Genomic DNA, 26016 nt, shown 5'->3' with positions numbered 1-26016 from the left:
AAGTACATCATGGGCGGTCGACGTGGGGCAGGAGGCAACTTGAGTAGGAGACAGTATCGACCGGGGTGGGGGGGAGGAGGAAGAAGCAGGAGTAGAGGATGCGCAGGAGGAACGCACAGCACAGTAAGAGAGACCGGGGGCGGCGACGTCGACCGAAGCAGAGAAACCTACGTGGAGGCGAGCCGGGTTGTGTGGGTGTGTGAGGAAGGAAAAGCAATCGGGGTGTGTACCTCGTCTCTGGGCCCCCGGCCGTTCTCTCGATCTTAGTGGCCGCGGGAACTGAGGGCCTGAGAGTCACAATCACTATAGTAAGACTACTATGTAGGAGGCAAGACCAAGGGCAGGACAGGAGCGAGTGGGAAGAGAGAGCGAGTGGCAGGAAGAAGATGAGAAGATCAACGGGTCCGTTGCCTTAGTCCGAAGAGCAGGGTGGGTGCCCAACATATGAGAGAGAGAGAGAGCCCCCCCCCCCATGTTATTGCAGGTACTTCGTACTCCGTACATAGCCCAGGGATTTTAGGTTGTTATGGTCAAGATGTGTGGACGGACGACGTGACAGGGGGTGCCCTTGTCGTCCGGTCTTTGGAGGGCGGTTGCATGGTGCAGGCTTCTATCCTTTCCTTTCCTTTCCCTCCTCCCCCTCTCCCCAATCCAAAGTGGGAATAGGCACGGATGAATGACTTTGCTTGTCACTGCATCTAGGTTAATGATGTTGGGGAAAGGGAGAGAGTATGCGGAGAAATGTCAGGATCAAGGCCTCTCTCTCCAAGAAGACGGTGAAGAGTCGAGTTGGAGAAGTGTGGCGCTTGGGGGGAGTCTTCTTCGCGTCTTGTTCGGCCGAATGCGTCCCAGTTCCATATAAGCAATGTCCGGTATCCGCCGTTGAGACAACTAAGAAAAATATTATCGTAATGATCGATGACATACTATGGATGGAGATTTAACCCGGCCGTTTGCAAAGGAACCTGTAGCACGGGAGGCCAGCAAGATAAGACGTGATAGAGGAATGCGGGTGGGGGTAGAGGAGACGAGACAGAGAATGATCAATGCACCGCACCAGGCAAGTAAGCAAGCAAGCAGACGAGGGATAAGGCGTCCACTTGGGCGGCGCTTACGACCCCCCTCCCCTGCTGCGAGGTATCCGGCCCTAACAATCCGTATTCGTCGGTACCTGAAGACGTTGGCAGCCCATGCACGAGCGAGCCGGCCTCTCCCATCTGGCGTATCCGACCGAGGGATATCGGACAAGACGAGACATTGGCAGTCGATCCTCCGGAAATAGCATTCCTGGTAAACGACATTTCAGGATTCCCATTTGCCAGCCGGCCCAGCCTCTACTGTCGAGGCTTATATTGTCCTGCCTCGCAGACTTTTGTCACTCGTTAGCTCTGCTGAGACACGTAATCGAGGCGAGACGAGACGAGACAGCTTTCGTTCGGCGACCTGTCGGTGACAGTAGCACAGTCAATTAATCACTCGTGTGGGTGAGAGTCTCGCAAACGGATGGTCTGCACTCCAGACCAATGTATCCGGGCCTGCTGCGTCTAGCCTCAACCTAGCTCAGGTCCTTTTGCAAACCCACCACAAACCCACTCTGCTGCTCGCTGGTTTGGGCCCCTGCTAGCGACTCGATGCGATGCAATGCTGTTGCATCTGCCGCGCTACAGGGCATGGCTGGACAAGGTTGGGTATGCAAGGACAACGACTGCGACGAGGGGCGGGGACGGCCGCCGAGGTTCAGGGTGATTGGCAGCTAACGCCCTAGCCAGCTAGCTTGCGTGCTTCTTCTGCATCCAGAACCCCGACAGGCGTCCGTGAAGAACGGCGTGGCTGCGGGCAACTAACTTTCGACCTCCTGCAGGCAAGGAACCAGGCGCCACGAGCTAAAAACGACACGGACGATTGTCGTCGGGTGGCTTGTGAGGCTGGGACGGTACTCGAAGCTTGACCTACCATGACGAATCAAGGTAGACCGAGGCAAGGCCCTCTTGTCGACACCATACCCATGGTAGTAGTGTTGCAGATGTTATCGTCGGCCGGCAAACGAAAAAGAACAAGGAAATAGAGTGCCGGAGTTGATTGTTTGGATGAACAGGCGACCCCTCCCTCGATGCCATCCCGACTAATCACCCCGTCAACCCGTCAAGCAGCGTGCTGTGCAGTGTGCCCAATGAAAGGCCCACCGTCCGGGCCATCGTGGCTAAGATGACGAGAGAAGCCAGTGGGCGCGTAGGGTTCGAGACTGCGTCTTTGAGTTGGCCCTTGACAAGATGCCGTGGCTCGCTCAGGGTGAGAAAAGAGGCGCCGTCCGGGAATAGGGCGAAACGCAAGTTGAGAAAATAAGGGAAATGCATGTGACAGAGACAGGCGCTGGAACGACGGGCTGGTGCTGGTGGTCCATCTTCGTGTCGGGGGCAGGGGAAGCTGGAGAAAGCGTGATTGCATGCCTGGGCGAAGGACATGTCGGCCGCCATCTCAGGTACGCAACAGCGGGGGGGACACCCGCGTCATGTTGCCAGGCAGGTATCTGACGGCAGCTGCTTAGCATCCCCATCTCTCCGGCATGAGCGAGAGTCTAGGTAGTGTGAATGTTTGTGTGTCGGCCGTCGGCAGGCCCAATTGGGCTCGAGCCGAGCTGACTGGGATGATGACGGACGGGGTTCATCCGTCATCAGCCTGCCCGCCTAGCACTGACCCATTGAAAAGCGTATCCGTAATGTAACGGTAGGAGGACAAGGCAGAGAGCGAGGTAGGCGACGCTGAATGAAGACCAGAATCGCTCCGTCGCGGTTGTAGGGCGCGGGGGTCCAGCATCAAGCTCGTGTGTAGTATTCAGGTTTTCTGTTCCTAATTTCCAAGCAGACGCAAGACGCCCGAGCCACAGAGTGCCAGGTGCGACATGTGGGTGGCGCGGCAGACAGCAGTCAGTGGCCTGACTTGGAAATATTAGCGTGGTCGTGTCGTGTGGTCTCTGGCGACAGGGTGCTGGCGGTCGATGGGGGAGTGCTGGTGGAGCGGGCGATGCAGTTTGCGTGTGTCTAATATCCGTAGCATATTCGTGCACAATTCGTACATGATATTGGATATCCCTTCCCTACCTATATCAGCGGCGGCTTTTTAGCAAGAGATTTCGTTATCTTTACTTAGCCCATGAACCCTGTCCGGCGAAGCGCTCATACCGACTACCTACCCAAGCAAGGGAGGGCGACGGAGGGAGCAGGGTCTCCATAGCTCAACCAACATCATAGCGGTCTGTCTGCTGGTTGACGGGCAGTGGAGCGGGGCACGGCAGTAGAGCGGCGTTCGGAGTTTGGCCTGGTCAAGTCTGTCCGAGAACGCGGTTGCCGAAGAAGAATGCGAGCATCGTCGGTAAGGTAGGTAGGTAGGTAACAAAGGCTTGGTCGTCTTCTCCGATGCAACACGGCCAAGACCAGAGGTGCTACATACCCAATGCAAGGCAAGACATAGTCAGAGAGGTGCGGTGTATCGGATGCCAGGCGGGCGTGGAGAGAGGGGAAGGAAGGGGAGAGGGAGGGGCGGGATGCAGGAGCGCTCGACTCCGTCCCGGCTGCACTGGAGAATTTGTGCCGGTACTCGAGGAAATGGCACAGCCGGGGCGCTCCTGCTTCTGCTCCTGCTTCTGCTCCTGCTTCTGCTCCTGCCTCGTGTGCCTCATGTGCCTCATGTGCCTCCTGCTTCTTGCCAGAGGGTAGGAAGGAGGGGGTACCCTGTGGCACAGACACAGGCAGGAGGCATTGGCAATGGCAGTTGCTGCGTTCCTCTCGTTGAATATCTTGGTAGAGAGACAGACGTACATTGGGTGGGTTTCATTGTGTGCAACCACCACCACCATCACCACCGCCCCTTCCACTCTTCGATACCCTCCCTCCCTGTCCCTCGATTCCCTTCGGCAGCTACAGCCCACGCCGGCCTCCGAGGCCGTGCCGCAACATCACATACCCTCATCACATACCCTCATCACACTGGATCGCCCGGACCTTCTCTCCACCCCCTCCCCCCCAGCGCCAGCACATTCAGCCCAGAGCTTTATTCATCTCTTTTAGCAATGCGGTACTACAGAAGGTCAGGCTATAGCCGCCATCGAAGGCTTGGCCTGCCCTTACGCTTGTTGCTTTTTGAGCTAGTCGCGCCGTGGCGCTGCGCCTAGAACACCACCGTGTGTATCATTGCACGACAGTTGCAGCGCCTCGCAACCTCTGCCCAGTCGCACTGAACGGGCGGCGCTTTCGCAGGACCTTCCATGCAGACTTCGACGCGCCTTCTGCCGTCGCATAACCTGCAAACCTGGATCTGGAGGCTAACCACCTTTGATAGAGGTGGCTTGCAATTCCCATACAGGTGCTTTGGTTGAGGAAGGAGGAGGGGGTGCCGCCTTCAGGCACACACACACACACACAATCACGACCACTCCCACACCACCATCGCCATCCGTACCTGCCTTTTGGGCTTGCTTGGCTGGCGGCTTCCTTCGGTATTAGGCAATGGCACTGAAAGTGAAAGATGAAGGAAGGTGGGACAAGAAATTAGCGACGACGCGCATCTTATCTATCCTACCTTCTGACGTTCTGGAAGGTGAGCCTCGCTCACTCATACGTACTATTGGCGGTGCACTGCACTGGTCGCATCCTAGCCCCCCCCCCCCCCCCCACAAACTGGCATACAGGACAGCATCTAGCCAGATTGACTGCCGAGCAACTAGTCGTACGGATGTGATGCCAACTTACATCCTTCAACCATGCTAGACTGTGGTCCGCGCCGTCTCTCTCTCTCCCCCCCCCCCCCCCCAACCCGGTCGACCTCGCTTGCGTGCCTGATGACATCTGCCTGCAGCCGACTTGAGCTGTCAGACTACACCAGCGCTACAAGCACGTCGCGGCAGTATGGCTCGAACCAGTAGCCATAGTCCGTCCTGTATCATTGTCCCTGCTCAGGCCTTGGCAATCCGATAGTAGCGTCTGCCAACTCTTCGCTTCGATGAGGACCGACTGACAGACGGCCCACCTTGGCTCTCCCTGCCTTATCTACATATTCTATTCCCTGGACTCAAGTACCAAATGCGCCCGTTTCGAGTACACAGATACATACCGGATGCATATCTGTGCTTCAAATCGTGCAGCAAGGAGTAGCGCAACTATCGTGGTTCCATGGATGAACCCCCCCTAGCTTCTTGTCAAGAAACCAAGAAGCTTACACGTTGATGCCGGTCGACTTTGCGGTAACCTTCGGAGTTAAGAGTAGGTACCTGCCAGTTCGCCCTCCCTTGGAATCTAACGTCGTCAACAACACGAACCAGTATGACGCATGTCCCATCAACCGAGCCTTGGGGAATCAGGAGTGGTCAACTTTAGACCAGGCGTCAGCCGCCAGCCGGCCACGGGAACAATGGAGCGACGGGATCGTCAACATGGTGCTAGCCGGAGGTCGCCAGGACACCTTTCCCTAGCGCCGGCCGTTTCCCACCCTTCAAATGCGTTTCCCCTGCTTGTTTTACAATTCTGATGTCCAAACCTGCTATGCTCCGAGACTCTCGCCAAAGCCCACGTCGGAGCCGACCGATGACTCTTGAGTTCCCGCAACCCCTAAACGCCGATATTAATCGGTGACCTGAGCATCGAGGGCCAAACTCCCATGTTCCTGGTGCTCCGAGGGCTGTACATCATTGGTTCGGATGTGTCGATGCCTCTTCAGCCCAGCACAGCTTAATTACATCGACCGAGTCAGGAAAGAGGATCCTTCAAAGAGGCTCGGGTTTTGCTTTTCCTTCTGTTTTCCGATGAGCGCACAGCCTTTTCGCCAAGACAATTTCCCACCATTCCGAAAATACATGCAGCCCGCGATTCATGACGATACCTGCGAATCGCGATACCCCCATAGACGACGAACCTCGGCTTCTCACTCGCCCCTTGCATGGATTCATATCGGACTCTCGGACAAGCTCTAGGAACAACAGATTGATGCCGGAGTAGTTCTCGGAAAGGGCAACGAGAAGGCGACCCCATGATTCTGCAGTGCCGTTAATCAACTACCGCGAGACTGGGGCTGTGTGACGAGACCGGACGCCGGCAGAACCGTATTCAGGCGTACGGTTGACGTGCATTCGTATTCATCGTGAGACAAGCGCGCAGCGGACAGAAACCGCGTACACCGAACTGGGAACCGGTGTGAAGCGCGGACGACTTCCCGCCAGTCCCCGCAAGCTATTTTGACATCCTTGATATCGTATTCAAATCGCCGCCGTCGGTCGTACATGGACCACGATTCTTGGACGTCATCTAGGACAGCGACGTAGTCGTCGAGGGTAAAGGCCCGCTAGCTTCCTCTGCTGCTACATACGCTCACATATTGACAGCCACACACAGACAGCCACACACAGACAGACACACACACACACACACCAACGAGAAGCGACACCTACGCAGTACACATTCTGCCTAGCGTCAGGATGCAGTCCGGTGCGCTAGAAGGACTGAGGAAGCATGCACAGAAGCTCCGAAAACGCCATTTTTGTGTTCAGGGGGGTGGTGTCTAATGTCTAAGCCTCACTCGATGCAAAAAGTCCTTGAGAGCCTGTTAGCGCCGCCGGGCCACCCACCCCGTTGACGAGTTAAATTCGACTTTGCCATCTTTAAGTGCTACCCTCCCTCCCGCCATTCATCAACCATCAACCGCACGAACTCCTCCGGTCCTGGCTGACCAACCAGTCGAGAGAACAGACCTGTTCGAGCTTGGCTCACTGCCGTCATCTTCCTTCTCACTCAATCAATGACCCCCCACCCCCCCCCAACCTTCGGTAACGGGATGGTTGGCTATCTGTGTTGGTCATCAAATGGTCGACTGAGATAGGCAGAGAGCCCACTCGCTCCATCCCTGATGCCGGTTCAACTCTATCAGACCTCGACACCGCGATTGGTCACAAGTTACTGCGATTGCCAACAACATTCCCCGAGAGACACGCGCACACACCTTTGCCCTTTCCATCCAATGCCTCCTGTTGGACGCTCGTGCTAGCGGTGATGGGCAGGCCTCTCTCTATGTGGTCAGTACACATGGTCCGGATCGCTACCGTGAGTGTTGGCCACTGGCGGCTTGATGATCTTCGTCCAGACCGACCATAAGTCATTCGCTGGATGACAGGGTCAGGGCCTGGACTGTTCACGCAGTCCTCCCAAACCTCATAGGAGAATGAGCCCACCGCCACTTGGTGCGAATCCCCAGAACCCCCTTCCCTGGTTTCGCGCTAGGATGATCGGTGAGGATGAGCGGAAGGATGACCCCCAAACCATCTCTCCCGCCTGGGCCACCCCGTGCGTCCCTCCGCCTCTACACTATTCGGTCTGACATCGTTGCGTTTGTCAAGGCACCGTGAAAGAACGCCATGAACGTCACCCGTATGTCGACAGCGCCCTGTGCCGCTGATGGCACATGTTGCACATGTCTGTGCTGCCCATCCCGCTGCGACGACTGTGCGCCAGCTGGCTGGCTCCTGGATGGAACCCCTGCTTAATATCAATCCCTGTACTCTCCGAACCGCCCTATTGCTTTCTTTATCCCATTCTCTATCCATCGACAATTCGAATCCAGCCATAACACCGACTGGTTCTGGACATACCTGCTGCAATCCCTGTTCGGAAATTTGCTACAGCACTGATACCGGAGATATGCCAACATGTAGTCGTGGATGGGAAAAGGAGACCAATGACTGCACTTTCCGTCACTTGGACGCAATCCCCTTTTCCTTTTCTCTCTCTGTCTCTCCCTCTCTCTTACAGATGACATGATCGTCCCTCATCGGACCTTGCCCATCCCGCCTCGTCGAATCGGCTCGCCTCAAGCGTCAGAGGGGTACTCGAATGATGCCACCGTCTCATTGGCGCTGCAACGTTGCAATCTCGATCTCAACGCAGACAAGCGTGTGACCCTTACGCCAGCTAGCGCATGGCAAACGCACAACGACCGCCTCCAATGGAATCAATTCAAAGCTGACGGGTGGGGCAACCTTCACGAAGAAAAGGGTCGGCTCATCAACCGTCAGTGAAGTGGCATACCTATACACCGGTATTTACACATCCCTCGGTTGCCTGGCTCGGAGACTGGGGCCCGAGTCCCTTGCATGTCAGCGTCGATTGGTGGCGATAACCTCCTCGCCGTCTGCACTTTTGAGTCGGGCGAGCTGATTCGTTTGGATATACGAACGAGTCCGTCATGGCTCTCCGGCTCCAGGGGCCAACAATGCGCTGCACTAGTCTCTTGACCGGAAAACCTAAGCCACCAGAGCCTTAGCAACTCTATACACCACACATGCAACATCCCCTATGTGCCAAACTATCATTAAGGGGACTTGTACAGAGTATTGAAGCGTACAAGAGTCCCGACGAGTCATTTCAACAGGCTCTGGTGAATTGGGAACACCCACGGTAGGTTGATTCGCCGTCAACCAAGGCGCAAAGCAAAACATGACATCCGCATGGGTAAGATTGGCCGTCTACGCGAGCTTACTTACATGCTGGGTGATCATCGTGCCGTCCGCTCGCCCATTCGGACATCAACACCAAAGATTCACAAAGCGGGACTCGAGATCGGAGTCTGGCCCCTAACGATCAATTAAGCTCGTCGCGTGCTCTCGTTGTCTCGTGCTTTTCCCCGCAAACTGAGCGATCGGGTGCGTTTTGTGGCCACAGCTTTTACCCCTCTTACCCAGCTCAAGCACGAGGGTAGCTGGCCCACGATACCGACAGCGAGGGACTCTTTTGGGATTTGGCAAGGAACGCGAAAAGCTATTACGAGAGACAAACCTCGATATTGCTAATGCCAAAGCCGCAAGCGAGGCTTCTCCGCAAAACCCGCACGGAGGGACGGATCTGACGGGCGTAGCCCCCCTTCTGACCACGCTGTGCGGCAGCTGAGGGAAGCGAGGAGTATGTGGGCAAGGCCCTGATACGGTTCTTTGACCGGCCTCCCCGCATTTCAACCCAAGATTTCACCAGAGCGGTTGGCGATGAATGTCATTCCCTTTTGTCGGCGGTTTGCCGCCTCAGGGCTGCGTTGACATCAAGGGTTCGAGGAGGGGAAGGCAGGATGCCCTTCTAAGCTCTTTTGTGCGGCTAGCCTTTGCTAAACCACCACGGGACGCCCCTCTCTCGTTCCGCTTCCCCCTCCGCACCATGCCCCCGTTTTGTGGCGTCTCAAACGTCTTCAAACGAATATCGTGGCTGCTGGGCCCCAGTGTCGATTAGGGATATATCCACAAGCGGGTAGGAGTGCAGACGAATGAGGGAGTGAACATGTGTACGCGTTATCTCTGCCTTTTTCTCCAGGAACCTGTATGCAGAATCCGTGAACCCTTCAGCGCCTCCCACGGACGGCCGTTCCTCGAGAGATACGTCAGGCTCTGGATGTCGCCTCACCTCTCCCCCCCGGACCTCGAGCTCTTTGCCTAATCGGGGCCGATGTAGCACTACGTAGACGAGAGCTAGGCATGCGGGGGTGTTTTCTCGATTGCGTCCTGAACCCCCGCTTGGCTTCCACAAAAGTTCCCAGCCCGCCCTGCCGCAGGCCCGCATCGGCACAGGGGTCGTGCAGGGCAGGGGGGGGGGGGGGGGGTAGGACGCACATCATGGGGCTGGCTGGATGGCTGCTCGGATAGACTCAACCTGCGTGCTTGCCTATCGAGCCGTTGTTCACCGGCCTTTCTATTGTCCAGCAATCGTCCTAGGGTGAGGAGGTGTCTTTTCGAGGGGTGGAGATGGGGATGGGGCCTTCTTTCGTGCCCTTTCAACCTCGTCAAGCAACGGTTCCCTTCGTCTCGACCTCTCTCTCGCTTTTGCTCTGCGGGCGGGAACCTCGGTTCTCTCCTCGCCGAGCCCGCGATCCTCGACGGTGCCAGGAGAAATGCATGTAACCCCACGCGGCGGTGTCCGGGTGCCTCCAACCCAGTGAGCGAGATTGGAGGGTCCCGATCCCCTTTTCCGCCCTGGCCACAGGTCCCTTCAAGTCTCAAGATCTGCCCCCTCCAGGGCTTCCTGGAGATGACGAGATCTTCGGCCTCTGACGCCGACGGGGACGCGCAGCACATGGGATGATGGGATACACATGGGGCGTGCACCACCCCGTCTATCTGAGGAAAGTCGAGCTGCCGATCAGCGATACCGTAACAGCCATTAGTACGTCGGGCCTCCTCCTTCATGTCGTGGCCGGTCGCCACATTTTCTTTTCGAGTCGATGGGAGGGGAGATGGGGTTCTAGACCCCCAATCGCGTACCGATGTTCGGGTGCCTCGAACATCAGAGCCAGAATCGCTTCGTGTGTCGATCCGGACCGGGCAGACTGCCGCGTCACAGTCGCATGCAAGAATAGCATCCCCTGGCGTGTTCGCCCATGGGAAGGTTGAGAGGGGGGAAAGGGCAGATAACCGGTGCCAGAAGACGAAGGCGGAACAACTGGCACGACGCGCGCGGTTGGCGCCGTGGGGCCTCGCCATCCCAGCCTCTCGAGCCATGAAGAATCACAAGCAAAATGATAAAAGAAAACTGACAGGCGACAGGCACGATGCAGGCCAAGCTCTGCGAGTCGCACCGGATGGGACCATACTTTTCGTCCGCGTGGAAAGCCAAGTCTTGGTGGCCATGTTTAGATTAATCTGCAGGCTGTGCTATATTGGCCCCGACAAGGAGTGGAAAAGAAAGGTAAAAAAAATAAAATAAAAAATGCGACCTCGCAATCTTCGATTTCAATGGCGTTTACCACGCCTGTATTCCGACCTTGATCGTACCCCCTGCTCCCTCCGAGGAGTTCTCTGCCCCTCCGGTATCTCAGAAGCAGGGACAAGGTGGCACGGAGGACGAGTCAACCCGGGTTTCCGTCACTTAGTGCCCTCTGGGCAGTTGTTACGCCCATGCGAGCAGGTCAGGCGTGTGCGTCCGTTGAGGACTCGCCTAGCATTATCGATGGGCCTGATAGATGGAGTCCCAGCACGGGGCGGCTCCCGCGCGAACAACAAAAGGGGGCGTGAGCTGTGAAGGCCCAAAGACTCGGCACGCCCATGAGAGGGTATCATGTAGCAGGCAAACCCGCGGTCGCCTTGTGGGACGAAGACGGACCATCGGCGCCGGCTTGTCCCGTGTCACGATGAGCCGTCACTGCCGTGGGGGGGGTAGCCGGGGGGAGGGGGGGGATGGTTATCGTCGCGCGACGTTGCACGGCTGCCGGGTCGATCCTCTGGGTCCCGAGGCGAACCGACGCCGGGAAGGGACATACGATAGGCAGCTTTTGCATAACGATGGGCGTCCTGCCGCTTTTGCCAGATATCTGTAGAAGACGAAGCCCCTCCCCCCTCCTGCCCCTCTTTCTTTTTTTTTTTCGCTCGTTCAACGCCCTCGGATGCAGGCATAGGCACGCTCGTGTAGGACGATGCGCCAGGCCCAGGAGCGAGCAAGCGTGCGTGCGTGCGTGTGTCCCTCAGCATGCAGGGCGGTGCGGTGCCGCATGCCTCGCCTTGGCCAGCCGCCTGCGATGCAACTCCGCGGCCGACGGACGGGGACGCCAGTAACTCGGCTCGCGGGCTCCCTTGCGTCTGGAGGCAGAACGGTTCTAGAGAGCCCAGGGTCTTGGAAAGCTTCTTCTGCTGTTTCTTTTTTTTTTTCTCCAGGGTGCTTGCGTAGTAGTCAGTTGGTAATGGAATCCACAACCTGTGCTGTATATGCGTTTCGCTTCTTCTGCTATGTTCATGCAGTAGTGGAGAGAAGACAGGACTACCGGACAGGCGAGCTGGTGGTACTCGGTAGTTGTACAGTATGCCAACACAGAGTTCGACCAAGCAGCACCAGCAGCAGCAACTTCTCACGACAAATACCACCTCAACACCGGCCCTCTGGTACGTTACGTATAACTAATAGTCTGGCTAATGATGACCCTTACCACCTTGCCGCCGTCCTGAATATATCTACTCCGTGGTCAAGCGCATCTGCGCATGTCTCCGGCTGCGGCCTGACCTACTTTGGCCTGTGACGATTAGGAGAGGTGCAACATAGGAGGAGATGGAGCAGCCCATACTTCGTTGATTACACGCATCAGCGTAAGGCCACCTGTGGATGTGATACGGAGCAAAATGTATTATATCGTGTACATGACTTTTATCATCGGCAGCTTCTTTGTAGCAAGGTTACGGTGACGGAAGTTCGAGGCTAGGCTTGCTCGTGGAGGTATTAAGATGTAAGACTTGAACGAGCTGGCGAGCTGATGGATGTACAGATGCTCTGTATTGGCACAATATCTCGGCATGGACAAGTGTAGCTGCTTAATGCCATATTAGGCGCATACGCGGTGTACGTTTGTGCGTGGGTGAAACCAGATCCTGAGCACCGGGGATGCTCAATGAACTCGGACGGTTGCCAGAGTAGCGTGTGAGCTTTTTGTGTTACGGACACATGTTGCTCCGTAGGTCGACGTACGCGGCCGGAGAGGCCTTGTGAGCCAAAATGCGGTGGTCATGTTAACCCAGTTGTCGATCTTGTCTCTCGTCGGGGCCAGACGCCGGGAAGCTGGCGTTACTTGCGGAAGACGTGGATATTGGGAAAGACCAAATTGCTGGACTGCCGGCAAACTTCTGGCCGGGGTTCCTAAGACGTTTCCTCGCGGCTGGAGTTGGTGAGATGGTTAGAACTATCATTCCAACGGTAGAAGCATTTGCCATAACGATCATTAGCATGTATTCATCCCAGAAGCTAGACGAAACAATGGGTTTCTGGCCGTTGATTCACCCAATGGGGCACTAAGAGACTCAGCGGTAAACTCAGGTGAGTGCCAAGTGAGTAGATGAAGAACCTCAACGACAAATGTCCCAGTAAGAAGGCTTGGGAAATATTATGGTTCGCTACCTCGTTGCTGAAATGATTTATTATCGAGGCAGCATGTAGCCACGACTTGCGCAGTCAATGAGGACGCCAACCTCGCACGCCCGGTTGTCGAGACGTGGCGGCCAAAACATACGAGCCATGGCCCCGGGCTTGGAACAGATGAAACTTAATCGATTATACAAGTAATGTCTGCGATCTCTCCCAGTTTTGAAACGACGGCCAAGAAAGAACCACGGCGTTGTAACGATAGATTCCAGCCTCTCGGATGTCATCCACCACCCCTAATCCAAAAACGAGGCTCCCGATAACAAACACGGAGGCGCCGGGTAAGCCAAGTCAAAGATTGGCTTGAAGAACTAGATACTTAGCAGCAAAAATGCCCACAAGGGCGGCAAGACCAATATCCTGCCGCCGTTGTTGCGTCGATTCCGACTCTGGATAACGAGTGCGGCGTAGCTCCTGGAGTGTCCGCGTTCCATTACGGAGAGACAGTTGCAGTGAGCGAGATCACTTGCTCGCCGTGGGTGTCGGGGATGCAGGCGTGAGCTCACAGCGGCGGGCTGAGGGCCTTTGAATGCGAGTCCGAGCGGATTCCTTTGGATGGGTGTGTCAGAGCCGCTCCGGTGGTTTATCGTTTGGGTTATCAGATACCCAGACAACCTCTTCATGCTGAAGACCTCCACAGTCGCGTAGTCCGAGTTCCAGAACTTCCATCATATATCATAGCTTTCGCGAGTCGTGTCCCGGTTCAACCCGAAGTCTTCAGTATTTAGTGCTAGGATGGCAGTTGTAGCTACTAGAGGGGTGCTGTATACAGCAAGATCCTTTGCCTGTAAACGGTAGTATGAAGTTCATCCAACAAGCAGCATCTACACATGACCAACGCGGGACTTTGAGCCATGAAGATAGCTAGCCTCGAAATCCCACAGATTGCCCCGGAGTGCCCAGGCATAAGAACGAACAGCAACGTTGTTTGTGTGACTCGGAAACTGTATGATCGAGCTTGTTCAAGCGCAGCATCAAAATTCAATGGCATGGCTTCTTCTTCTTCCAACCTGATGATGTGTCTCGTGTACGCCGGAGGTTGTAGTCTCAAGATTACACAAGTCGATACGATACACTTATGCAGTTAGTTATTCGTTTAGTGCTCATGAAAGCCAGCGGCCGAAGAGCCGTACCGCTTTCTTCGCGTACTGTCAAAGAAGGGCCGTCTGTATTATGTCACAAAGAGCCAAGCTCGTTTCTAAACCAGAGTTCCTGACGGTACCTGAACAAGAAGGCCAGGATGATGGAATGCAACACGCCGTCAGCCCAATTATTGAAGAGACCGGAGTATATGTTTTGGGCGAGCAAGACATGTAGTTGTATTATGGTTCACGCGGACAGCGCCATCAGCTCAGACAGAGCAGGTGCATAAACGGCATAATCCAGCAGCCCTAAATCTGGTGCGGTGCCCAACGCGGCGCCTTTGCAGCATTGGCATGCCGCACGGCCAAGTGTCCTCAATGGCGCGAAGCTTGTCACGGACTACTGCTGTCAAATGCGAGCAGTGCGTGGGGGGGCTTCGGGGCACAGCTGGGGCGACGACAAAGACGGAAGCAGTCAGCTTACGACCTTGGTTCACCATGTGAGATTACGTTTCCCGGACGTCATTGGCACGTGTTAAAAGGCCCCAAGGTAGATTAAACCGCTCTGATTGCTCTATATCGTTTGACTACATTTCTCAACTTGGTCAAAGACAGTGGCGCTTCCTCACCGCCACCCCGACGCGATGGAAGCTACGCCCCTTAATTCCCTCCCTCAAATATCGGCGTGACAGAGCGACGCGCTCTGGGTATCAATGTACTGCTACAGCCTTATTTGTTCTCCAGCTCCTCGAGGATGGGCTTCTCGAGGGACTCGGGCTTGGTGGTGCTGGCCCAGCGGCCCTTGACCTTGCCGTCGCGGCCGATGAGGAACTTTTCAAAGTTCCACTTGATGCGCTTGAGGCCCATGATGCCGGGCTTCTCATCCTTGAGCCACTGGAAGAGAGGGTTTGCGTCGTCGCCGTTGACATCCGTCTTCTGCATGATGGGGAAGGAGACGCCGTAATTGACCTGGCAGAAGTTCTGGATGTCGTCGTCGGAGCCGGGCTCCTGGCCGCCGAACTGGTTGCAGGGGAAGCCGAGGATGACAAAGTCGTCGCCGTGCTTCTCCTTGATGTCCTTGTAGAGCTTCTCGAGGCCGGCATATTGGGGCGTGAAACCGCACTTGGAGGCCGTGTTGACGACGAGGACGACCTTGCCCTTGTAGTCGGCGAGGGGGACCTCCTGACCGCGCTCTGTGCGGCACGAGTGTCAGCGACGGGGACGCGACTGCGGGGAGATGGCGTGCATGCACGGAGAGAGAGGAGGAAGGGAGGCTAGGGGGGAGGATACGAGGCATCACATACTGTCCAGGGGCTTGAAGTCGTAGAAGCTAGTTGCCGATGCCATTGCTGCGGTTGTGTGGAGCTGCTTGTTCGTGTTTGCGGCGATGGTACTCCGTAATTGGAGCTTGTTGTCAATAAGAAGCGATCGCGTTGGTGATGCTCGAGTCTTGAGTAAGTTGTAGGGAAGGCGATGTCGCGGATGCACAGATACGGAAGCGGCGGTTGTTATGGGAGAAGGAGGGGCTCTGGTATGTAACCGACGGAACATGCTACTGGTTGACGCCACGAGGGATGCAAGTACTAGTATGTAAGGGTAGGTAGGCTGTGGACTGTCGGGAAGAAGTTTCAATCCGGTTTCCAATGGAACCCCGCGGCACCGATGCGCACAAGCATCGAAGCTACACTCCCTTACAGGTAATGTTGCAACCTCCCAGTACCTCTGTCCACACTGAGCACACTCTGGAAAGCTAGAGCTCCAAAGAGACAAACTCGGAGGGGCCGCGATGGGGGTCCCGGCCAAAAGTGGGACTCAATTGCGATGGACGGAAGAGCTGGGAGCTCTGCATCGGCAGAGGTGCAGAGCACGGCACCTCTGTCGACTATTGTTTGTGTTTCAAACCCCAGAGTTGCTGAATTACTGTTCTAGGTAACCAGAAAAACACGTTGTGTTCTTGTTCGATTTATGTACCGTACGCTCACCAATATCTAGATTTGACTAACACATTTAGAACTGCTTCAGGGCCCCCGATTTGGAACCCCACTTTTCCGTCATAGGAGAGTGGGGTCAGTCGGGCTAATGTGTTGTTCCGGTGTCCGAGTCGGCATCCCACTGATGGATGACAACTCGATCTCCAGGCACGGCGACCCGTCCAGATTGAGGAAAGACTGACATGGTCGACTGGATCACCACTGCATGGCGATTCTCTGGCGGATCAATCCTGCTTCCGGCATGGCTCTCCCGCCTTTCCCGAGGTGATTTCCAGATCTGGATAGAACCCCCCTCCCCCCCAATTGCACTGCGTTTCCCCTGGGCCAGTCGCTAATTCCAGTCCCTCCGTCTATCTCGGTGCCGTGGACCGATCAATCACGTCGGTCGAGCTGCACCCACCCGCCACAATCGGGGGGTGTGCTGCTTGCTGTGCTGTGTCGGGGGCCAAATCTCGCTGCATCCCATCACCGCCCGTTATCGATAAGGAACGACTACCCCGCCACTCTCCCCCGGCCCGTGCTGCACGGTGACGAAATGCCCGCCGTCGGGAAGAAGGCGAAGGCGAAGACGAAGACGAAGACGAAGACGAAGAAACAGCGCCGCGAGAAATCGTTACAACTGGCCGCCGCACGAATCATCAAAGAGGCATTGATACCGCCGTCTCTGCCAGTCATGGACCCCCAAGCCAAGCGAAACATTGTAATCGTCGGTACGTTCCCCCCCGCGCAGAGCCGTCTCGAGGCCACCCGCCAGAAGCTGATCTCAGACGGGGGGGTGTTCCCGCGTCCTTCGCAGGTGGTGGCATCATCGGTTCCACGACTGCCTACTTCCTCACCAGACACCCCAAGTACAATCCCGCCCTGCACCGTATCACCCTCCTCGAGGCCACGGCGGTCGCGTCCGGGGCCTCGGGCAAGGCAGGTGGCCTGCTCGCCCTCTGGGCCTACCCGCAGTGCCTCGTGCCGCTGTCGTACCGCCTGCACAAGGAGCTCGCCGCTGAGCACGGGGGCGAGAAGCGATGGGGATATCGCCGAGTGAACTGCGGCAGCTTCGAGGCCCGCGTCACCAAGCAGATGCTCGAAAGGCCAAGGCAGGCCGTCGCGAAGCCGGAGGCCGTCGCGCCCGGCGCCAATGACGGCGAGCAGGAGAAGGGTTGGGAGAGGCTGCCGAAGCAGGACGACGCCGCCGAGGCCATGCTAGAGGAGTCTGTGCTCCCGCGGGACCTCGACTGGGTCGACAGGGACGCCGTCGAGTCGTACGCGGAGATGGGCATGCCGGGGGCCACCGAGACGGCGCAGGTGCACCCGTACCTCTTCACCACGTCGATGGCGGCGCTTGCGCAGGACAAGGGTGTCGAGATCCGCACCAACGCACAGCTCACGGCCATCGCCTCGTCCGGCGAGGGCGTCACAGGCGTCGAGTATCTCGACCGCGAGTCGGGAGAGACGTGCACCATTGAGGGCGTGACGGATGTACTCGTGTCGGCGGGGCCCTGGACCGGCCGCCTGCTGCCCGCCTCCAAGGTCACCGGCCTGCGGGCTCACAGCGTCGTCTACAACGCCAACGTCAGCCCATACGCTGTCTTCACTAGCATCAAGCTCCCGGCCGACTTCGTGCCGGAGCACCGCGCCAGCAAGGGCCAGAAGAGGAAGCACAAGCGGGTCGTCGACCCGGAGATCTACGCCCGCCCGGACGGCGAGGTGTACGCCTGTGGTTCGTCCCCCTTTCCTCGTCCCCCGCCCCCATATTTTGTGTCTTTCTTACAGCCTCTTACCCCGGCCACTGTCACATGATGCTCACAGCAGACCCGCAGGCGAACCCGACGAGAACGCGCCCCTGCCGGAGACGGCCGACAAGGTGCAAGTAGACGAGGCCAACTGCGACGACATCATCTCCTACATCGCCACTGTCAGCCCGGTGTTGGTCGCGGCGCCCATCAAGGCGAAGCAGGCCTGCTACCTACCGCAGCACGACTCAGGCCCGCTCATCGGCGCGACATCGGTCCCCGGCCTATGGTTGGCGGCGGGACACACGTGCTGGGGCATCCAGAACGGCCCCGCCACGGGCAAGTTGATGTCCGAGTACATTCTCGACGGCAAGCCCACCAGCTCCGACATTTCATCCCTGGATCCGCGGCGGTTCAAGGTGTAGAAGCACTCGTGGGGCCGGGTGGCATGTTCACCGGGGGGGGGGGTGAAGCGAGAGATGGAAACTTACGTTCCGCGACTTTAAAAAGTGGATAATAGGCAAACAAGACGCACTGTTAGACAATTATATATAGACAGAAGGACTGGCAACGAAGGCACGAACACATGACGGATGCACTAGAAATCTATTGCGGAGCCCCTGTCCCATATGCTAATACGCGGGCGCGCGTTGGCAGTGGCCTCGTGTAACTATTGACCGCCTCCCCTGCCTTCCTGCTCCCAACCCTATGCAAGCTTTATAAAAAAAAAAAAATCATAAACGTCATAAACGTAAATTTGATTGCTCCCCTGTCAGAACTCCCGGGAAAACCACCCACAGACGCCAGCCCATTCGGGTCTGTGTGCTCTTATTTCTTTTTCTCTTCTCTCCTTCGTTGGGATGAGATGTCCTAGGCGCATGATGGGGGGTTAGTGGGGGTGTGGTTTGCAGTGGAAGCGGGAGGGACCGAGGTCTCGGGGCATCATAGCCCCGGGACGCTTGGTCCCGCGACCTAACAGCCCCCGACGGCGGTGATCGGTGGCTCGCCCGATGACCCCACTACCTGTCACGTCAGGGGAGGCCTATGCGCATAGAAGGGGTGGGCGACTTGTGTGATTTGCATCTTTTCAGCCATGCAGCATCACTCGCCCAAAGACAATTTGGGAAGAAGACGAATTAAAAAAAGAAGAGAAAAAAAGTGAAGCCGTTCACCTAGAGCGAGTTCTCAATCTCCATGACCTCCTTGATGCCCTCCTCGATGGAGGCGGTCCTGGCCTTGTCGAGGCGCTTCAGCGGGCGTCTGGGGAAGCCGCCGTAGCCGTAGTAGCTCTGGATGGCGCCCTTGGTGCCGGCGATGGCAGCCTTGGTCAGGAACCAGTCGCCGCGGCTGAGCTTCTTCTGGAGCTCGATGGCCTCGTCCCGCTTGCCTTCGGAGTAGAGGTTCCAGACCTTGACGCAGACCTTGGGCATGACGTTGGCGCCGCCGGCGATGATGCCGCTGCCGCCGCTGGCCAGGGTCTGGGCTGTGAAGTCGCACATGCCGCCGAAGGCCATGTAGCCGGAGCCCTCGGACGAGGGGGTCTTCGCGTTGGTGGCCAGGGCCACGCGGGTCAGCTTGCCCGTGTTGCCGCAGGTGAACTTTGTGCCGACGATGTTGGGGTGGGCGGCCAGCTTGATGAGCAGGTCGCTGTCCATGTCGATGCCGGAGACGGCGCCGGGGTAGTTGTAGAGGATGAGGGGGATGGGGCTCTCGTCGGCGACGGCGATGAAGTAGTCGTGGATGGCGGTCTCGTCTGTCTGGGCGCGGTAGTAAGAGGGGGGCAGGATGAGGGAGTAGTCGGCGCCGGCCTCTTTGGCGGCCTTGGAGAGCTCAATGGTGCCGCGGACACTACCCTCGGTGGCGCCAATGATGATGGGGGTACTCTGGAAGCCGGCAGCGTCGAGCGCCTCGCGGGTGGCCTTGGTGACGGCCAGCTTCTCCTCGCGCGTGCAGTGGACGGCCTCGCCGTTGGAGCCCATGACGACCAGGCCGGCGAGGCCGGCCTTGGCGAGACGCTCGGCGTGCTTCTTGATGGTGGGGATGTCGAGATCCTCCGTATCAGGGTCGAAGAAGGTCATGGTGGGGGCGTAGATGCCGACGGGGAGGGCCCGGCGAGTGGCATGGCCGTTGCTTCCGTTGGAGGCGGTCATGATGGGCTGGTTTGGTAGATACAAAGCTGTGAAGCTGTGACTGTGATGGCCTATATGTGGGAAAGAGAGGGAAGCAGACCGGAGCAGACAGAAGACTACGACAGGCGATGCGGGAAGAAGCGCTGAGTAGAGGGATAGGCAGCGGTAGGTACTATATTTATAGGGCAACGGGACAAGAGGCGGACAACAACGGTTTTATTCATGAGCTAATGAGATTACAGCGGGCTCAGCAGCGACGCGTGGGGTGGGATGTGTCTGCAAATAAATATTAGACATTTCTTGAGGGATTGCTCGTGTGGACATTGACCCGAACTATCCAACATCATGTCGACTTGAGACCAGGGCCTGATGAGCTAAGGCCTGCACTACGGAGCCGGGCCACCCTGGGACGCCCCTGCACCCCCAGTTGGGGGAGGGGCATGGGGGAAAAAGACGCTAGGAGAAATGGAGATGGAGGGGGGGGGGGAGGGGGGGTGTGTGCGGAGTTGGATGTGCATCGCTGGTAACCGTCCTGCGATATGCACTTTTTGTCTGCGAGCCGTTGCTGGGGGCAGGACACGAGTTTGTACATCTTGACAGAAGGAGACCAGATATGTTTGCGAACCGTTAGTGAAGGGGTTGAAGAGTCAGTCCTACACGTCTAAGAAAAAAAAGGGGGCAAAAGCACATGACGTTTGGGCCAACCCGATGGGCGGGTGGTAGCCAGACTCGAGCCGTTTCCTCAGCTCATCGACATGCCGAAACTTCCGCAGGCCTCTCAATAATGCCGACGAAGAGCCATTTCCTAAAGTTTTAGGAATTTCGTTGGCATTCGAGACAACAAGGGATTTTCCTTGGACGTCGCAGGTCGAATCAAGCACCCTCGCCCATGGTCTATCCAGAACCTACCTCTATGCAGCCCGCGGGCCTTAATGAGGGACGGACGGCAGAGACGATGCACTTTGCTGTAGGCCCGTGTCACATACGGGGGTCTAATAGGAAGGTTGGACGCTCCAATAAGCCAGATACTCCCGGTCGATACCCTGAGATCTACACAGAGGCAGCTCGGCAAAGGGCAAGGTATATGAACTCGTACGTAGAAGCCCAGCGCAAGACGGTGATGGGCGAGATACGACCAGTGGGTGATGTGTAGTTCCCAATGCAGCTTGAGGCTTGTCGGACACTGGGTAGCGTCGTGTGGGACAAGCAGGCCTGCACGACGGAGGGTGCCTGGCCATCACCTGGCGATTGGCTGCCGGCCCTCGGGGTTGCTCGCCCGGCGTGCATGACAGGAGTTTCCTTTTGTCGTCATTTGCATCTTGACTTATTGGTGCCGACGCAAGAGGGTAGCAGGCGGGATGGAAGACGGCGCAACGAGAGCCACGACAGCAACGGTGATTTGGGCGGAAGGCGGCGGACGCTGCGGTCAGCAGAAGCCCATGGAATAGACAATTATTTCCTTGCCCGGCGTACTAAGCCACGACTGTGTCCCGAAAGGCCCCTCCCCTCTCAAGGCTTATGGTCAGATCGGGCGAATATAGCAGCAGCCGGCAGGCCACGTTGAGCTGAACTGAAAGTGTTGAGCACCGCATACCTAATACCCCGTTGCAAAGCTCCCTGACGAGAAAGGTGGATGATGGTTAAGCGTAGCATTAGCAACAAGGTTGGAAACGATGCGAATACGTGTAGATAGATGGTAGAAGGCGTGTCAGTGGACGGAGAAATCGACACAGGATATTCCGCCAATAGAAGAGCGCAACGTTTGTCTGGGAAGGGCAAGTAGGGTGGGTATGTAGATACTCCGTACACTCCGGTTACCCACACGTGTGTGTGCTTCTTGCCTGATGGCCCTGTTACTCTAAAACATCGATAATTATGTACCACGAAACTTGCGTTGGTTATGTACACATTAAAGAGGCCGTGGAAGGGCGTCAGAGCCCCTCGAGCTCGTAGCTGATTAAAACCTAAGCACAGCCTCTCGTGGTCGTCCCCTTTAGCCGGCTGGGGTGGGATTGCTGAATATCAAACTTTGCATGCCATGTTTCTCATCTTCTGCTGTAAGCAAGAACACATACATATATCATTACGCGTTGTGTTCGGAGTGAGGAACCTCTGGCCAACGTCTCGAGAGGAAGACGCTGGGCCATGTAACAGTCGACCAATGCTTGCTGTCGGGCGCTTTAACTGCAAAAGACGTCTTGCACTACGTGCGATGTAGTATGTGGTTCCGCCAGCGCTACAGTCTGTTACGTTGGCAGCGTCCGAAACCTATTTTTCAGTCCGTGCGTTAGAAACACCATCACAACTAACCACCCTAGTTAGGGTCACACAGGGGGGTTACCTTACTAAGTAGCCACCACTTTATGGATTTTTACGTAGATACCATAGTATAAATAGCTTTAATTAATAAGCTTATTACTATCATTATTACTACTATTATTAAATAATAGCGCTAAAAAAGGGGGTTACTACCCCTAGTAGTAAAAAGGTATTACTAGCGCCACTAGCTAACAGTACTTAAGCCTATAAGGCTGCTTATAAAAGAGTATTACGTATAGTAATTAAGCGCCTTATAGTAATAGCACTAGTACTAGTAGTAAGGTTAATAAAATCTATAATAATTATTAAGACGCTAAAGAAGTTAGTAGTAGCTATAGTAGTAGTAAAAAAGTTAGTAATAGTAAAAAAGTTAGTAGTAGTAAAAAAGTTAGTAGTAGTAAAAAAGTTAATAATAACTATTAAGACGCTATAAAAGTTAATAGTAGCCTAAGTAACTATTAATAAAAAAAAAAGTTAGTAATAGTAATAATAATAATAGTAATAAGCCTACCTATAATAATAAAAAGCTTATATAATAAGTACTATTTACACTAAATCTATTTAATACCTTATTATAAACTTTAGTACTATTACTATAGTAATAGTAAGTAGCTATAGTAGTAGCTACTTTACTACTAACTAAAGTAATAATATACTTTACCCTTAACCTCTAATTTAATAATATTAAATTTATACTATAAGTCTAGCCTTTTTAAATAGTATAGTAATTAATAAGTTAGTTAATAGTAAGTATAATAATTAGGTTAAAGTAAAAAAAGTAAATCTAAAAGGATATAAAGGATTACCTTTAAAAGTAACTTACTAAGTAATACTAGCTCTTAAAGTTATAAATAATAGTAAAGTTTAGTAAAAAGTAGTATACTATATAAGGGGTTAATAATATCTACTATAGTAATAACTTTAGTAAAGTAAATAGAAAATAGCTAACCTTACTATAGTCTAAATTTAGCTAATAACTAAGTAACCTTAGCTATAAGACTTAAAAGATCTTTTTTAGTATAAATCTTATATACTTTACTAGTTTTATTATATTAGTATTTAGTATACTATAATCTACTATAAAGTTAAAAAGTAAGTAACCTAACTATAATAAGCTAATTAACTATAGTAAGCTAATTAACTATAGTAAGTAACTAGATTATAGTAGCTAACTATTATATATTAATTTAAAAAAAATAGTAATAAATTTAATAAGGGATAAAATTAACTAAAAAAGAGATATAAAAAGGGATTTATAGTATAATCTAATAAAGTATTATAAGTATATAAATCTTATAAGTTACTATAATAATATAAAGGTAAGTAATAGTACTAACTAATATTTAGTTATTACTAAAGTCTACTATAAGTTACTTACTTATAATCTTAAAGCTTAGTAAGATATAATACTTTATTATAAAGTAAATATAACTTTAAAAGATTTACTACTAGGCCTTATAGTTATAGTTACCTAGTAGCTAGTAAAAAAAATAATTTACTTATATAAGGTAAAGTTATAAGTAATTTACACTTTATAGTAAGATTTAAAAGAGGTAAAAATCCTACTAGTAGACTTTTTTTACTAACTATAAATAACTCTACTAGTAATATAGTAGTTAATTTATCCTTTAGTAGTAAAAAAGTTAGCCCTTTTATATAGCAGTAGTATTAATTACCTCCTTTATAATAGTAGCTATCTCTAATCTAATAGTATTATTATATACCTATTACTTTAGTAATTAACCTATTACTAGTATATTTAGTAAGAGAGACTAAAGTGCTATTATTATTACCCTTATAACCTAAAGAGCAGTTACCTATAGCGTAATTACTAGAGGTTTAAGATTTTATAAGGTAGTTTCTTAAAGTTAAAGGGCAATAATAAGGCTATAAAGGTAGTACTAATATAGCCTTTTAATAACTATAGAGCTCTTTATTAAGCCTAGTAGTTATTTAGTATATACTAAAAAAGTAGTATAAAGAAAAAGGTATACCTAAATCCCTTATTAGCACTATATAAAGGTTAATAAAGACTTTTCTACTTATATAGTAATACTATAAGCGTAGTAAATATAACTCTACTAGCTTTAACTAATAGTATAAATTACTATATATTACTAATAAAGTTAATAAAGTTAATAAAGCTAATAAGCTACTTATTATAAATACTATAACTAATAAGATAAGTAACCTTAAGAAGGGTAGATTTAGTTAGTTAAATTAAATCTAGTAGTTATAACTATACTAACCTCTAGGTAATAAATAGTCTCTTTATCTCTTCCCCTATATAACTAGGTAATTTATCCTTACTAATTATTTATATAAGTTAACACCTTCCTAACTTTATAATATATAATAAGATAAATAACTTTAGCCTTAATAAGTTATACAGTAGTAATATAAATAACCTAATACATATAGGTAATAATAAGTTATTAATAGCTTTATATAAAAGTAATAAAAATAAAAAGTAATAATATAAAAGTAATAAAGATAAAAAGTAATATAATAATACTAATAAAAAGTAAGGTAGTAAAAGTAAATAAGTAGTTACTATAGTTAGATTTCTTTACTATTTATTAATAGTTATTTTTTTCTTTTATTACTACTTTAATAATAGCACTTTCTTTACTAGTTATAAAGGCACCTTTAATATTACTACTATTTTTATTAATTAATATATTATTAAATAACCCTTATATACTATTAAAGTTAATAAATAAGTAATAAAAATAGCCTTTTATCTATTTAATACTATAACTAACCTTTACTATATAATTATAAAGCAGCTTATTAAAGTTATATAAATCCTCTTTATCTTTATTTTATCCTAAGTACTACTTATAAAAGAGCTTCTTAAGGTTACTAAATACCTCCTTAATAAGGTTAAAGTTAGGTAAGTATAGTAGTAAATATAATAGTTATATACTAGCTAAATTATATACCTCTTAAATATCTTATTAGTAGTAAAAGCTAGTATTATTTATAATAATAACTAACTTTACTATAAGAAAGGCACTACACTTAAGTAAAACCTTATCTTAAATTTATACTATAAACTTATTACTATTTATTATACCTAGGTATATTAATATATTAAATATACTATTTATAGTAAAAGTAGAAAGAATTTAGTATTACTACTTATATTTAAGCTTATCCTTTTAATATAGTAATAGTCCTTTTAGCGCCTAACCTATCCTCTATATACCTATATATTTATTAACACCTAACTTATTAATAAATACTAATTACTTTAAATAGTATTTATAAATAGTATATATTTAGTTATACTATAGTACCTTATCTTTTTAGGTAGTAATAATATAAATAGACTTTAACGTTTACCTAGCTATATAAAGCTACTAACTAATTATTAACTTATAAACCTTTATATTAAATTACTTATAAAAAAAATCTTATATTTCTTTAAGGCTAAAGTTATTATAATAAATAAAAAGCTTTAATAACTTATATAGTTACTATACTTCTAACTTTATTTAGCTTTACTAACTAGTAAAATAAATCTTTACTTAGCTAGTTATTTTATAATAATAACGCTATTACTAGACTATATAAGTAGTATAGCCTAGCTATATAGTAATCTCTTTATCTATTTTCTTAAATAACTTAAGGATTTATATTATTTTCCTCTACTTATCCTTATTTAACTTTAGCGCTATTATATTTATTTAATCTAGTATTTATTTAGTAAGGGATAATAGTAGTAAGTAATAGTAATAGGATTATTATAGACTTTACTCTTTTTATATATATATTACTCTTATAACTTTATTAACTTAGCTAGCTACCTATTTAAAAGGCGTGCTCTTATAAACTATTATAATAAG

At 51.5% G+C, this 26016-nt stretch overlaps 3 protein-coding genes across 3 annotated transcripts; 1 reads left to right on the top strand and 2 right to left on the bottom strand.

The window, feature by feature from the left end:
• Positions 1–14728: 14728 nt before the first annotated feature.
• On the bottom strand, positions 14729–15346 carry GLRG_03111 (glutathione peroxidase; the record flags this gene model as incomplete). The annotated part of the gene is made up of 2 exons (XM_008093796.1): positions 14729–15192; positions 15304–15346. The coding sequence occupies 2 exons, from the start codon at positions 15344–15346 to the stop codon at positions 14729–14731; spliced, it is 507 nt and encodes a 168-aa protein (XP_008091987.1).
• A 1179-nt stretch (positions 15347–16525) lies between these two features.
• On the top strand, positions 16526–18142 carry GLRG_03110 (FAD dependent oxidoreductase; the record flags this gene model as incomplete). The annotated part of the gene is made up of 3 exons (XM_008093795.1): positions 16526–16700; positions 16787–17704; positions 17805–18142. The coding sequence occupies 3 exons, from the start codon at positions 16526–16528 to the stop codon at positions 18140–18142; spliced, it is 1431 nt and encodes a 476-aa protein (XP_008091986.1).
• Positions 18143–18889: 747 nt separating this feature from the next.
• On the bottom strand, positions 18890–19867 carry GLRG_03109 (dihydrodipicolinate synthetase; the record flags this gene model as incomplete). Its single annotated transcript, XM_008093794.1, has 1 exon — positions 18890–19867. The coding sequence occupies one exon, from the start codon at positions 19865–19867 to the stop codon at positions 18890–18892; it is 978 nt and encodes a 325-aa protein (XP_008091985.1).
• Positions 19868–26016: the final 6149 nt, after the last annotated feature.

The sequence above is a fragment of the Colletotrichum graminicola genome (assembly GCF_000149035.1).
Source record: "Colletotrichum graminicola M1.001 genomic scaffold supercont1.9, whole genome shotgun sequence".
In the NCBI taxonomy this organism is placed as follows: Eukaryota; Fungi; Ascomycota; class Sordariomycetes; order Glomerellales; family Glomerellaceae; genus Colletotrichum; species Colletotrichum graminicola.
This window is presented reverse-complemented; position numbering and strand designations above follow the sequence as displayed.